The sequence below is a fragment of the Lutra lutra genome, chromosome 1 (assembly GCF_902655055.1).
Source record: "Lutra lutra chromosome 1, mLutLut1.2, whole genome shotgun sequence".
NCBI lineage: Eukaryota > Metazoa > Chordata > Mammalia > Carnivora > Mustelidae > Lutra > Lutra lutra.
The window spans coordinates 206,870,832-206,886,539 of NC_062278.1; the positions used below are offsets into that span (position 1 = coordinate 206,870,832).

General features: G+C 47.0%; 1 protein-coding gene across 1 annotated transcript; it reads left to right on the forward strand.

Annotated features, from left to right (window-relative positions):
• Positions 1-9,934: 9,934 nt before the first annotated feature.
• Positions 9,935-15,169, forward strand: LOC125081103 (putative serine protease 42). Its single transcript, XM_047695573.1, has 5 exons — positions 9,935-10,797; positions 11,162-11,318; positions 11,699-11,958; positions 12,872-13,032; positions 14,239-15,169. Exons 1-5 carry the CDS (start codon positions 10,554-10,556, stop codon positions 14,473-14,475), a joined length of 1,059 nt encoding a protein of 352 aa, XP_047551529.1. The 5' UTR covers positions 9,935-10,553; the 3' UTR covers positions 14,476-15,169.
• Positions 15,170-15,708: the final 539 nt, after the last annotated feature.

Below are 15,708 nucleotides of genomic sequence, written 5' to 3' on the forward strand. Positions count from 1 at the left end.
CCCACAATGCCTAAGATATTGAGTGTCTGGCCCTTCATGGAAGAAGGTTGCCAACTCTGGTATAGACCCACGAGGGGAGGAAATGAACCGTTTGGATGTCTGGGGGCAGAAGGAGCAGCCAGCGAGACACATCAAGGAGGCCAGTGTGGTTGGAGCCCCACTAATGAGGAGGAAAGGGATAAGAAAGGGTCAGAGGAGCCTGGGCCAATGGTGAAATGCCGATTCCTAGGTATTTTTAAAAATATGTGTCGCTATCATTCGTGGAATATCTTGTTTTCTGTGATAATTTTTAATCTGTTATTGCTGCATGATAGAAAGTTATTGATTTTATGTATCGATCTTTTCCCCAAGCTCTTAGTCTTTTTTCTTATTGTTTTACTAATTTTTCAGTTGGCTCACTTGGATTTGTTTTAGAAGGCAATTCTGTCTTCTGAAAAATGATGCATTTAGTATCTTCCTACCTATATATAACTCAGTTTCTTCCTTTCTTTGCTTCCTTCCCCCCACATCCCTTCTCCTTGCCTCCCTATGCTCTCCTCACCTCCTTCCTTTCCCTCTTACCTTCCCTCCTCTCCCCTTCTTTCCCTACTTTTCCCTTCTAGTTTCCTCCTTCCCCTGCTCTGTCCTCCTCCCCTTACTTTCTTACCCACCCTCATAAAAATGAGAATTTAAAATTTCAGAAGAACCTCCATGAGAGGTATCTCCATCATGTATCTTTGATGACCTCCCTGGGGTAGGAGCAGAAGTCTTTGTCCCCAGACTGGGCCTGGACGTGGATGGGGGACCAGGAGGGTCATACACAGACTCCAAAAGGGGAAGTCAAACGAATGCCTATAAATCAGAAGATGCTCTGTGGTAAGGAACAGAACACTGATGTCAAGTGGCTCTGAGGATAAAGGAGACTGGTGGGTGGCTGTTCCTCAGGAGTCCAGAGGTCAGGTAGCTTCAGTGGGTACACCCAGGTACGATGGGTACACCCAGGACATCTATTTCACTGCTGTATGCTGTGCCATCTTCAGGATCAGAAAGTGTGTCTTTCAACTTTGTTCTCCGTTTTGGCTCTTTGGGATTTGTGAGATACCATATGAATTTTAGAATGGGTTTTTTTGTTTCTGCAAAAAAAAGTCATTGAGATTTTGGTAGGGATTGCATTGAATCTGCAGATTGCTTTGGATAATATTATCATTTTAACAAGACAGCATTAAGTCCTCCTATCCATGAATATAGGACGTCTTTCTGTTTACTTAAAGTCTTTAATTTCCTTAAGCAATATTTTTATAGTTTTCAGTGTACAGTTCTTACACTTCTTTGCTTAAATTCATTTATTCCTAAGTATTTTACTCTTTTTGATGCTATCATAAATGGGATTGTTTTTCATTTCTTCTTTGACTGTTCACTGTGTACGCACTAGGTAATGCAATAGATGTTTGTGTGTTGATTTTGTATCCTGCAACTTTTCTGAATTTATTATTGCTAATAGGTTTTTCTTTTTTGTGAAATCTTTGTGGTTTTCTATACGTAGGCTCACGTCATCTGTGAACAGAGATAATTTCACTTCTTTCTTATTAATTAGGAGGACTTTTTTTTTTTTTCCTTACCTAATTGCTGTGGCTAGGACTTTCAGTACCATGCTGGATAGTGGTGAAAGTGGGCAACCTTGTCTTATTCCTGATCTTAGGGAAAAGCTTTTAGTCTTTCACCACTGAGTAGGACGTTCGCTCTGAGTTTTTCATATATGGCCTTTATCCTATTGAGGAAGGTTCTCTCTATTCCTAGTTTCCTGAATGTTCTTTATCATGGAAAGCTGTTACATTTTATGAAATGTTTTCTTGCATGAGTTGAAATACAAGTCGTCTGAAGGAGAGTTTTTTATTATCCACCTCTTTTCCTATGTATTTCTTGTCTCTTTGCATGTCTTGCAATTTTGTTATTGAAAGGCAGACAACATGTAATATGTTGTAGCAAATCTGGACAATGGTTCCCTGTCCCCCCAACCCACCCCAGACTCATGGTGGTAGTGTTTATTTGGTCATTCATTTGTTTAGTGACTGGGGTACGATAATCCTGTAGTTACTTGCAGCCTCTGATATCCCTGCTCAGATCCTCCCCGCTCCCTCCCAGCTCAGCCATTTCCCTGGATCAGCATAAGCCACTCAATGGTAAATGGTTGTGTGTAAGCTCCTTTGGTCAGTTTTATTTTCACTATTTACCATTGGATATGTGTGTATATCTTGGAGATGGCTTTCACAGCTTAGGGAATTTACTTTTCCCCTACGTGTTCAGCCAGGGACTAGTAGCTCAGAAGTTCCTTATCCATTCACTCCTGAGAATGCCGTCTTGTGCACAAAGGTCTGTGCACAGTGTTTTTGACTCCCTCTCTTTCCCTCGTTTTCTGTGTTTAACTTTGAGCTAGTCTGCTGTTTCACTTCTTGCTGCCAGTATCATGGAGCTCTCAACCCTCTCTTAATTGCTCATCAGGAAGATCTCCGTTTTTAAACAAGTCTCTTAGGCATGAATTTCTCTACCGTCTGTTCCAAATAAATTCAGTTATTTCGGGTAGAGCTGCAGAGCACACTCCTCCTTTCAGCCTGCCTCTCCTCCTGGGCAGAATGTTTGTGCTGCTGCCCCAGAACTGAGGACGGGGATGGCAGCCTGTTTCTCCTGGAATGAAACTGCTCTGCTCTGAGTGGGCACCGGGGAGAGGGATGCAATCCAGCAGTCTTCTCACTTGCCTTTCCCAAGGTGGATCCTCTGCTCTATCAGTGAGCTGGGATGGGGTGACTGGAGCCCCCAGATTCTCAACCTGCAGTATCTGGGGTAGAGCTCCTGCTCTATGAGTAGGGGCAAAGTGAGGGAAGGGAGCTCTAGTCCTCTTGGGCATGCCTGTTGGAACAGGACTTCTGCAGATGGACTTGGGAGGATGAGAGATACCAGCTACCTGCTTCTTCTGAAGTGAAATCTTAACTGGGGGAGAAGTAGATCCCATCATCTTGGCCACTTGCCCAGAGTAGAGTTCCATAATATGGAGCTAAGGAGTCGGGGGATGGGAGCTGGTCATGGCTCAAATGCCATAGACTCTTGCTATTCATACGAAGTTTTGTAGATATTCTTGTGTAGATATTTCTCAATGTTTTGTATGCCCATAGGACAATTTCCAGAGACCTGAGATAGTTGCGTTTTTAAAAATATTTTTCACCAGTTAAATAGCTTTCTTTCTAGGGAAAGAATCAACCAAGTTTCTCATGAAGCCATTCTGGGAGTCCAAAATCAAAGTTTTATTTATATATTTTTAAGATTTTGTTTATTTGACAGAGAGAGCGAGAGAGTGAGCTCACAAGCAGGGAGGAGGGGCAGAGAGAGAGGGAGAAGCAGACTCTTCCCTGAGCAGGGAGCCCGACATGGGCTTGATCCCAGGACCCCGGGATCATGACCTGAGCCAAAGGGCTTGATCCCAGGACCCCAGGATCATGACTGAGCCACCTAGACATCCCCAAAATCAAAGTTTAAAAATTTGGGGGGGGGGGAAATCTGGCAATTTTCAAGATATTTTTCATTTTTCTCTCTTCTTTTAACTAGGCTCCATGCTGGGCTCCAGTGCAGGGCTTGAACTCATAACCCTGAGATCAAGACCTGAGCCGAGATCAAGAGTCAGACAACTTAACTTACTGAGCTATCCAGGTGCTCCTCAAGGTATTTTTCTGTTATTAGTTTCTAATTTCTGTTATGATCTAAGGATGTATTTTGCATAATTTCAGTTCTTTAAATTTATTACCATTTGTTTAAGGGCTCATAATATACTCTATCTTGGTGTATGTTCCATGTACACTGGGAAAAAAAAGGGTCTTCTGCTGTTGCTAGGATAGAGTGTTCTACAAATATCCATTACATCTAATTAATGGATAGTGTTTTGCAGATCTTAACCCACTGAGCCACCCAGGCGCCCCAATGTTTTGCAGATCTTATATATACTCACTAGCTCTCTGTGTACTTGTCCTATCAATTATTAAGAAAGACAAACCCAAATTCTAAATTCTAATATTGGTTAGATTGGCTTTTTCTCCCTGCTCTGTAAATTTTGAAGCTTGTTTTTTTTGGTGTATTTAGGTACATACACCTTTAGAATTTTGTTTATCATTCTGTGATTAAAATCTCTGTTTGTCCCTGATAATATCCTTTGTTCTGATGTTAGCTTTGCCTGATGGTACTATAACCACTCCTTCTTTTGATTAGTGTTTGGTTTGTATATCATCCTCTATCCCTTTCCCTATAACCTATCTATGTTTTTATATTTAAGGTGGGTATATCGTTGAGTTGTGTTTTTAAAAAAAATCCAGTCTGACAATCTCCTTTAACTCATGCCATAGAAGCATTAATTCACTTAATAGAACATTTACCTTTAATGTAAGTATTGATAATGTTGAATTAAATTCTATCATCATGCCAATTGCTTTCTTTTTTTTTTTAAATTTTATTTATTTATTTGACAGACAGAGAACACAAGTAGGCAGAGAAGCAGGCAGATAGAGGGGGAAGCAGGCTCCCTGCCAAGCAGAGAGCCCGATGTGGGGCTCCATACCAGTACCCTGGGATCCTGACCTGAGCCAAAGGCAGAGGCTTTAACCCATTGAGCCACCCAGGCGCCCCATGCCAATTGCTTTCTATTTGTACCATCTCTTTTTCTCTATTCCTACTTTCTTTTAAATTAATGGAGTATTTATGATTCTATTTTATCTTTGCTATTGTCCTATTGATAGTTATTTAACTTTTTCCCCCTGATTTCCCTGGAGTTTACAGTGTATATATATATATATATTTTTAAAGATTTTATTTATTTATTTGAGAGAGAGACAGTGAGAGAGAGCATGAGCGAGGAGAAGGTCAGAGGGAGAAGCAGACTCCCCATGGAGCTGGGAGCCCGATGTGGGACTCAATCCCGGGATTCCGGGATCATGACCTGAGCCGAAGGCAGTCGTCCAACCAACTGAGCCACCCAGGCGTCCCTACAGTGTATATTTTTCACTAATTGCCCTCTTCTTTCAAACGATAGTATCTGATTTTTAGGTAGTACAAGGACCTTATAACAGTATCCTCTCTATTGCTTCTTTCTCATTCTGTATTATTTCTATTGCTGTCTATCCAATGGTAAAGTCATTTGATGACAGCTAATGTTTTTTGGAATCAGAAGTTACGTCAAGCTGCTTTATACAGTTCTTGTGCTGTCAAAAGTTAAAACAAGCAAGATGTGCTTTCCCAAACAAACTTGCAGTAAATGTATTTTCTGAGCTTTCTGTTACAATTCCAGAAGCAGTTTTAGAGTTTGCATAAGTGCCACAAAGGAAATTTGCATGTTTCAAAATCCATTTAACTGTAGTTGAGGAACTGTCCCCTAAACATCACTGAAATGATTAATTCACAATGTAATGACAAGACAAAGGCAAAATCAAGAGAAAAACTTAAAATAGCTTTATAAATGCCTTCCAAGTGAAGAATATGCTCAAAGCTATATGTTCACAGATTAGTATCAGCATTGGGCAGCACTTATCTGCATTAAAAGACATTTTAAAAGATTAAATGCATAAAATACCATTATAGATCACCATTACAGAAAATCTGTGATTGATTTTTATGATGGAGAATACTAATTTTGAACCCAATTAAGTAAAATGTTATTCAAATGCTTCTCATTCGGTTTCTATTACAAAATATTATATCTAATTACTATTATTACTGTATTTGTGTGGAAATTTCTCCTTTTTAAATAGAAGCCTACATAATATCCTCATTGTACCTCAAAATCCTAAAATATTTGCTATCTGACCTTTTTAAGAAAACATTTATTGACCTCGAATTAGAGCCTTCAAATAGGTTCACCATAGGATGTATGTATGTATGTATGTAGGTATGTATTCATACTAGCTAAAGAACTTGATTAACCTTGTTTCAGACTTTATTCCCAGGCCTCTTCAGCTTTTAATTAGTGGCAAAGAATTCATTGTGTATAAGCAAAAACTGAAAAGAGCTGCAATGTCCAACCGGCTTGGGCTTAAAAATATTAGAGACCTAGATTATTATTGGGTCCATGAACAAAATTTTAACAAGCAGTCATAGTTATAAAATAGCAGCTCCCTTCAAATTTTTTCTTCTTTAGACGTTGACTCCATTTAGTCGGCATCCTTCTTGGAAGCTTCACCAAAAGTCTCCACAAGATCTGGAACTTCCTCATCATCATCTTCCCCAGTAGCATGTGGTGCTTTTCCAGCCCCAGACTGTGTGGGCAGAGCTTCAGCCAGTCTCCTTAAACGAGTCACACTGTCTGCCCCCAGCTGGTTTAAGATCCTGGGTGGCATTTCTGGCAGCTGCTTTGTCTCAGCATGGTGTGAACTGGTGGAAGTATTTGCTGCCAGGGATGCCTGCACTTTGGGATTGTTAAAATAGACCGCTCTTCCTTGGTTTGTAACACATTTGCTTCTTCAGTACCAGAGATATTGTTTACCACTAACTTGAAGGTGAACTGAAGTTTCTTTTTTATCATCCACTGGAGCTGTTCTACGAACCACCTTCTTCTTTCTGTGACCAGTTCTTTTCCCACCAGTGCACGCTTGTGCTTGTAGCTTGGTGACTTTCTCCTGGTTCGTGGGAGTTTCTTTCATCTTGTTGGAGCGGGAATGGGGGGCAGGGTTGGGTTGGTATTCAGGACATTTTGGACGGACCAGCTGCAGTTGAGGTTAGGTTCACACACGTGGGGAGGCAAGATGGCAGCTACAGCTTGTTCATCCTAGTATCTAAAATTCCCTCTGTGATAGTTCTAAACCCCATGTGCTATCTGAATCTAGTTCTGTTGCTTGGTTTGTCTCTTGATAGTGTGTTGTTAATTTCCTTTTCATTGTGTGTCTCATCGTTTTTGGTTGAAAGCTAGTCATTCTGTGTAGGTGAATAGAGACTTCAGTAAACAATGTTTGTGGGGTGCCTGGGTGGCTCTGTCAATGAGGCGTCCAACTCTTTTTTTGAAATTTAATGTTACTTTTTAAGTATTCCAAGATTCATTGTTTATGTACCACACCCAGTGCTCCATGTGATATGTGCCCTCCTTAATACCCACCACCAGGCTCACCCAACCCCCCACCCTCCCCTCCAAAACCCTCAGTTTGTTTCTCAGAGTCCACAGTCTCTCATGTTTCATCTCCCCCTCCGATTTCCCCCAACTCACTTCTCCTCTCCTTCTCCCAGTGTCCTCCATCTTATTCCTTATGCACCACAAGTGAAACCATATGATAATTGACTCTCTCTGTTTGACTGATTTCACTCATCCATGGGACTTATTTCAGTTCCATCCATGTTGATACAAAAGTTGGGTATTCATCCTTTCCAATGGAGGCAAAATACTCCATTGTATATATGGACAACATCTTCTTTATCCATTAGTCCATTGAAGGGCATCTTGGTTCTTTCCACAGTTTGGTGACTGTGGCCATTGCTGCTATGAACATTGGGGTACAGATGGCCCTTTTCACTACATCTGTATCTTTGGGGTAAATACCCAGTAGTGCAATTGCAGGGTCATAGGGTAGCTCTATTTTTAATTTCTTAAGGAACCTCCATACTGTTTTCCAAAGTGGCTGCACCAACTTGTATTCCCACCAACAGTGTAAGAGGGTTCCCCTTTCTCCACATACTCTACAACACTTGTTGCTTCCTGTCTTGTTAATTTTGGCCATTCTAACTGGTGTAAGGTGATATCTCAATGTGGTTTTGATTTGAATCTCCCTGATGGCTGATGATGATGAACATTTTTTCATGTGTCTGTTAGAGGTGTCCAACTCTTGATTTCAGCTCAGGTCATGATCTTTGGGTCCTGTGATCGAGCTCTGCACCAGGCTCCACACTCAATGCAGAGTCTGCTTGGGATTCTCTCTCTCCTTCTCCCCCTGCTCCTCTGCCAGCATGTACTCTCTCTCTATCTCTCTCTAAAATAAATAAAATCTTTAAAACAAACAATATGTTCAGAAATGGGCCTGTCTTCTCTTTGGTAGAGAGTTTTGAGACACTCATGTCAAGTATTGTTGTTGTGTAGTTACCCTCCATCTGTACTAGACTTCAAATTCTTCCACCATTTTTTGCTTTGAGCAGTAGCTGACTTGTTGGATTTTTTTCTCCGTGTCTGTTCTACACTCAGCTGTCAGTCTTCTCCATGTTTATGTGTCCAAGAGGATGTCTTTCCATGCTTTTACCTCTCCCCCGCCAACAGTAAACTGCTGTTACTTGTTCCTGGACACTTACTAGTCTGGTAATGGAGGTAGGAGGGAGGGCATTCTTTGTTTTTTCTGGCTCAGCCTCACTGTTAGGCAGGTACCATATTATTGTCTCTCAGAGATGAGGTCTTCTTAGTGATCTTGATTCTTCCCCAGCATAGAAGATCCCTAGAGATCTGGCTCCTCCTGTAGGGGTAGACTTTATTTTACATTCTCTTTACCCAGCTATACTAGGCTTTAACTTGAGCCCTAAAAATGACAGGTTTGTACCTTTCACCCAGTCACATAAGGTGACTGTGGTGGTGGTGGCAATGGCAGCTGTTGCTCTGTGTCTTCTTTTGGCTGCCTGGTGGGTTAGGGGATGGAGTTGAAGGACACTATGCCTTTCCCACAGTAACTTCTGCTCCCCTCCCCAATGTCTATACTGTAAGCAGGGCTTTCATTTCTCTGGTCTCTTGCCTTGCTGCTAATCTTTCTCATGAGTACATGATGGGAGTTTGTAGAGAAGGCCCTGCGAGTGGATGCAAGCTCACCTTGTGTCTGCAGCTCCCGAAAGTTCTAAAGTCTTACACTAGCTCACACTTTGCATTTGACAGTTCATTAAAGGATAACAGGCTGCCACAATAGACGTTGTTGTGGAAATGAAGAACACAAAGATGGTGAAAGGACTGGTTATTTCTTACAGCACTTATGATTTTTAAAGAAAGAAAATGGCAATCTTGAGTTTTAACTTCCTGGATTAAAGTCTTCTCTGATTTCCCTAAAATAATTTCATATACTGTATAACGGCAGGGTTGATGCCGTTGAAAAAAGAGTATCCAATCTTTCGAGTTGGTGAGTCTGAACATAAACTGAAGTAACAGCTTCATCAGAACTCTTAAAGAAAAGTTAGGGCATTGGTTGAGAAAGAGACCCTGAAAATTTAAATGGGGGCACATTGTCCATAGGTTTGGACACCCTCATCCTCAGCCATTTGATAAGGCTGGTCCTCTTTACCTTAGAGACAGTGTAATGAGTTCATCTGAGGACATTATAAGTGCATGTGAATTCTTTACCTGTATCACCCCTGCCATTCTTCACTGCCTCTAGACCTAGTAACTGGAGTAAGACCCCAGCATGCTCTTGGACAGGCACGAAGTATAACACAGGAGGAGAAGCCTTCCTTTCAAAAAGAACTGCTAGTATTTGCTTGTCTACATTGGAATGAACCAGAGGTGTATGATAGGATTGGATTCTCAGGACTCTTGCTTGACTGGGGAGGCCTGGGGCCACATTTGTCAAGAGTACACTTACCAGAGATTCTGAATTCAGTTTCCTGGTTCACACAGGTGGGCTTGAACGCACTTGTTGCAGACTCTACATGCTGGTTGTTTTAAGCCTGAACTCAGTGGTGGACCACACTAAAGGAAGTTGATATGCCAGGAATTCCTTGGTTTCATGTAGAGGAAGGAATGCAAAGAGTTAGAAAGCAGAGAATATTGGAATGGATTCGTGATGTATGACCTACTCCCTCATTTCTCTGACCTCCAAGAATGCCTGAGAGGCAATCCCTTCAACCAGGCCGTTGAAATTGCTAGGGGAGCATCCACGTTCCTGAAAAACTGTGACTGGCTGTCCCCTTTTGGCCAGGAAAAAGAGGGAACTATTTCAATTCAGAAGCTGTGACTGTTGTTTTCTCCCTGACTTCAACAGGAATGCTGAAGCCCAGGGAGGCAGGGGCCTAGAAGAAGCCTTTAGGGCGCAAAGACAGAGGACACGCCCCTGGGCCGGATGCCAGGGACCAAGCGCTAAGAAGAAGAAACTGACTTGCGTGTGTCTTTTGTGGTGGCTAATTTTTTTAAGGCGGCCCTATCACTGAAACAGAACAGCTGCCTACTCCTTTGTCTCAACTACTTAATCGGTATGGTCCCCCACCCCAAAATCTCTGTCTGGCGGATGAAATCCTGAGCTGAAGAACCAGAATGAAGAGTGGAGAATGCAGTCTCCTCGGGGGATGCCCAGGCCGCCTGTCCTCAACAGCTCCAGCCCAGAGACCGCACCAGAAGAGGCAGGGACATCAGGCGGTGTCCCCGGAACTGGGAGGTCCCTGTCAAGGGCAATTTCCTCGGAAGCACCCTAACCCCTCCGGCCTGGGCGGGGTTCGATGGTACTCAGAGCGGAGAGAGGACCCGGCGAGGGGGGCGGATCCTGAGGGCGTGATGTTTCGCGCTTGGCCCCCAGCGCGAGGAGCCGCTGTTTACGCCGCTCGCGCGCCAGCGTGGACCGGTCCACCTGCCACCCGGAGAGGCACGGTGCCGCGGGTCCATGGCGTCCCTGGGCGGCGGCTCCCTGGGCCTCCTGCTCTGGCTCCTGCTCCTCCAGCCTCGGCTTGGTGGGGCACAGGGCGGGTCCACATCGTCCCCACCCTCCTCGGCGCCCACCTCCCCATCGTCCTCGGGGGGCGGCCGTGAGGGCACCAGTGCAACCGTGTGGGGGGCTGAGGGACAGTCTGTGACCCCGGAGCCTCAAGAGGCTGCCATACTCTCCCAGCTGTTGGAACTGATCCCAGGTGACATCTGGCGTTGGGAGCCTTGAGGGGGGCTGAGGCCCGCAAGTGGGAGCCGGGGCTCTGGGGAGTCTGGGGGAGCCAGGATTCACCCCCCCTGCCCCGCCCCGAGGGTCTGAGGAATGCAGCCCCTCTTGTGGAGTCTGAGCAGGACGCCGTGTGGCCTTGGAGGTCTGGGGGTACAGGGCCTGGGGACTCGGCAGCAGGGCCCTGGAGTCTAAGGGGCTGTGGCCTTCACCGCCCCCCCCCACCCCGCCACCCCCCCACCCCGCCACCCTTGCCTCCTCCGAGGGGCACTTGGTGCTCTCCTCGGAAGCCCGGGCTCTGTTTCTTGGAGGTTCTTCCCCCCATGCTGTTCTCACTCCAGGGTGTGGCCACGTCATTGAGAACACCACGGGAGGAAAGGAGGCCGAAGAGGGGAAGTGGCCTTGGCAGGTGAGCCTGAGGATGAACCAGAAACACGTGTGCGGAGGCTCCCTCCTCACATCGCAGTGGGTGCTGACTGCAGGCCACTGTATTTTAAGGTGAGGAGTGAAGAGGGGTCACAGAGTTCTGAAGCCAGCCCTGCCCTCCTCAGGTACCCATTAGGTTCTGTTGCCCTGGCAACTTGACAAAACCCACACCCAACCCAACCCAACCCAACCCAACTCAACCCAAACCAACCCAGCCAAGGCCCGCCCGCACTACAAACCAGGTTTGGCACTGGCTGTCTCATTACTAGCAATACCAATTTGGTGAAGCAAACCAGTTGTTTGGACTAGCAAACCAATGTTGAGAGTCATTAAGGAGAGCTGTTTGGTGTTAGGGCGGTAGAAAGAGCGGTGAGGGAGGTTAGGGCCAGGCTGGGAAGCCTCTGCCATGTGTGGGAAAGGTCTCCACGAGGGGCATGTCCTCTCTCCCATAGCCGTTTCCGCTACAGTGTCAAGATGGGAGATCGGAGCGCCTATAAGGAAATCACCAGTGTGGTGATCCCGGTCAAGAACGTCATCGTCCATCCTCAACTCTCGGTAGTTGGAGCCATTCAAAATGACCTTGCCCTTCTCCATCTCCTCTACCCTGTGAACTTCACTGTGACCGTCCAGCCTGTATGTATCCCTCAGAAGACTTTCCAGGTGGAAGCTGGGACCACGTGCTGGGTGACCGGATGGGGCAAAAAAGAACATGGTGAGACTGTGAGGCAGGTAGCATGCTCAGGAAGAGGGAGGCAGCCCAGCCCTGAAGTAGGCAGAAAAGCTAAAGAGAGGGGCAGGAACGAGGACTGCCTGGCAGAGGGGGAAGGTGGGGGGCAGAGTTTAGCAGTGGCCAGAGTAATGGCTTCTGATTGACTTGAGTCTAGAAATTGGTTGACGTCTTTTGTTACAGCACAAATATTTCATGGTAGCCGTTTAGGAAAGGCACAGGTCCTGGGACCTGGAACTCTCTCAGGAGAAGAGATACCTGGGGGAAGTCTTTTTCTGTAGATTTGTGAGGCACCATACCTGGCTGGTTTGGGGGTGTTTTTAGGCTCCCTGGGGATGGAGCCAGAGGCCTTGGTGTTCTTCTGGGGTGGGTTTCTGCTCAGCAGGTGACGAATTGTTTGCCAGTCAGAGCTGTCCAGTCTTTGGAAGTACTGGCCTTGCTTGTCAGGGAGCTCCCTGTCCCTTTAGGGGCAGAAGGTCTCTCTGTTGCTGAGGCTGCAGGGCCTCCCGTCTCTGGGAAGAGGCTGGATTGGTAACTTGGGGACACTCCCCATTTTTGAGTCTGTGAACCTGCTCAAGAGTAAAGATACTTCTGATGCATGGGATCCCTGTCACTATTACTTTTGGTACTCAGAGTAACAGGTGCTTGGTTATCATTTCTCAGGCTGGGAAGGCCTTGCTCTCTTCCCATCCGGATTGGTCCTTCTCTATGCCATCTTGACTTTATTAGTTATTACCTCCTTTTCTTCCCATGTCCACTTTGGTGCCCCATTTCCTTCACTGTCAAAGGAGCACAGAACCCACGGCCCTGCCTTTTTCAAAGGGGAAGTTAGGTGCCGAGGGGCTTACCGTCCACTGGGCACAAGCCACCGACTGCTGAGTTTCTTCATCCCTTGTAGGTGGCAACCTCGTTACGGGTGTTCTCCAGGAGGTCGACCAAAACATTATCCTCCATGAAAGGTGTAATGAGATGGTTCAGGAAGTCATGGCAACAAAGAAGAACAGAGTCCTGGAAGGGATGCTCTGTGGCTATAATGGAGCTGGAAAGGATTCTTGTCAGGTAACTTTGCGGACCCTGTTCCATCTGCACATTGAGGGTGGCCCTCCAAGCTTCCTCATTCCCAGATGCCAGGGCCTGGGTGACCTGCCACCACCTCCTTTCGCTCCTTCGAGAAGGATATTCATGGGCAGAACCTGGCCCGCCCTTTTCTTCCCGCATTGAGTGCCTTCTGGAGGAGGGGGCGTTTGAGCCTGAACTCAGAGGATGAGTCTTGGGATTTCTTGGAAAGAGGAGAACAGCACTATAGGGAGGGGGAGCAGCACGGATGGTGGCTCCGAGTGTGAGGGAACTTGTCACGTGTAGGGCCCACCTTCCAGGTCTGGAGCAATGAGGGGACCAGAGAAGAGGGCTGGAGTCAGGTTACGTGTGGCCTGAAGTGCTGGGCCGAGTTTCTTGATGCCATCCGGGCAGGACTGTAGGCTAGGTGTTTGTGTTCATCATCTAGGTGATGACGCGGAGTCCCGAGCAGGACCTGGGGCGGTGAGGGGGTGAAGGAGGCGTGTGTGAGGTTGAATCCTGAGTTCCTGGTGACTGACTGCTGGGAGGGTGGGGGCGAGAGAGAGTTTTGGAGGGTTCTGTTTCTGTCTGAGCTGGTTGGTGGGGGGCGGGGGCCCCCGAGCAGGGCTGGGAGAGGACATGCCGGGTTCTGCATCCGATGGGGTGTCTGTGGGATGTCTGGAAGTGAGGCATCAGAGATGGAGGGAGCTGGCTGTATGGGTTAGGAGGTTTAGAGAAACTTTAAGCTAGATTTAGGGGACTCTCATGCAGATGTGATATTCAAAATGTTTAATAGCCCGTATGGTATGGGAAATGACCAGTTATAATATCCTTCCAAGGATAGTACAATGTTTCCATTAACTTTTCCCTTCCTCCCTCCCTCCCTCCCTTTCTTCCTTCATCCCTTTCTTTTTCTTTCTTTTCTTTTCTTTACTCTTCTTTCTTTCTTTTGAAGATTTTATTTTTAAGTACTCTCTATACCCAGTGTGGGGCTCAAACTTACAACCCCGAGATTAGGGTTGAGCCAGCCAGGCGCCCCTTCCCATTAACTTTTCAATTCTCAGTTCGCATATTCACAGAAGGGTGAGCCCGGTAGGTCCCTGGGGAAGGTCCCCGCGTGCCTGACTGCCCAGTGCCTTACACGGCAGTCAGCCTGCTCTGACGTGGATGGCCTTCTATTCCTGCATTTGTCTCTTTCTCTTTCTCCAGGGAGACTCTGGGGGTCCTCTGGTCTGTAAATTTAAGGAAACATGGGTCCAGGTGGGAGTCGTGAGCTGGGGCATTGGCTGCGGTCGTGGAAATATGCCTGGAGTTTATACAGATCTTGCTGTCTATGCGGAGTGGATAGCTGGAGTGATTAATCAGGCCTCCTTTTTGTATCCAGTGGTGTTCCTCATCCCACTTCTGTGCCTGGTGCTGCCCCTGGGCATCCTGGTGGCCCTGTGATCACCCCGGCCCACCCCCCTCCTATTTCTGAGTCTCACAACGGGCCTCTCCTCCAACCTCCCACTCCTGCTCAGATGCCCTTTCCTCCAGTTCTGGTTGGCATCCCCTGATCCTGTAGAGAGCCACACAGTAGGAACTGGCAGCAAGGCTGGAGCCCCGAAAGCATCCCAGTCTGATGCCCCAGTCACCTGCCCCAGTCACATGCACAACCTTGGCTGTGCCTTTGCCCTCCTGGAAGGAGGGGGTCAGGCATCCCAGCCTGAGAGCCGGCTCACCTGCCAGGGGGAGCACAGGGCTTCCTTGTCATCTTGGAGAGCCTCTGCTAGAGAAGACCCCTTATGAGCAGTGAGACAGCGTGGGACCTGGGTGTGGTCTCAGGCTGTCACCTGACCCTGTGTTGAAGCAGTCAGCTTGCTGATTGTGCAGAGAGAGAGAGAGAGGGAGGGGGTGTCACCATGTCTCTGCTGAGGTGTGAGGCCTGGGGTTTCCACATTGGACTGGGTGTCTGGGGCTGGGAGACGTTTCCCTAGCACCCAGCGCGGATCCTGCCACACAGGTGCTCCTGGGGCAATCCTGCAGTGGGCCCCCCTTCCTCAGTCTCTAGTGGTCCCATCCAGGCTCAGCCCAAGCTATGTGGAGGCATTGAGGAGTGTGGAGATCTCCGATGTCAACTGAATAAATGTTTGGATTGTCACTTGCGTGTTCTGTATCTCTCCTGATGTGGGGTGTGGGGACACTGGGGAAAAGTTATCTCACATTTAACTTAGGGATGTGTTTGCGATGCTTTTGAAACTCTAGAATGAGAGGGGAGGCCCTCATCTACTCTGATCCGAGTCCGACTTGGGTCCTGCTGCTGTGCCCCTCATGGCCACCCGTATCTCTGCAGGGAGCTTCGTAACTGAGTTTGCTGGCCATTGCCCCTGGGGAGAAGACATGAGAGAGAGAGTGGAAGCACGAGAGGGGTTAGGGCAGTGCCTTCGAACAGCAGCCCATACTTTCTGCCTGTTGGAGTTAGATGGAGCCTTGAGCACCAGATGACCTTGGCCCAGCTCTGAAGGACACAGGGCCGAGGCTCAGGGAGGAGACAGGCTGAGTACTCACCACATGTGTGCCGGCTGGTTTCCCTCATTACCCTGCCATCCCAGAGTAGCTGTTTGTCACCTTTACCCCACTGTTACCAATTTCTTTCCCCCATCTCAAAACCTTGAGGTTCCTTTCTTTTAGCAGGGGATT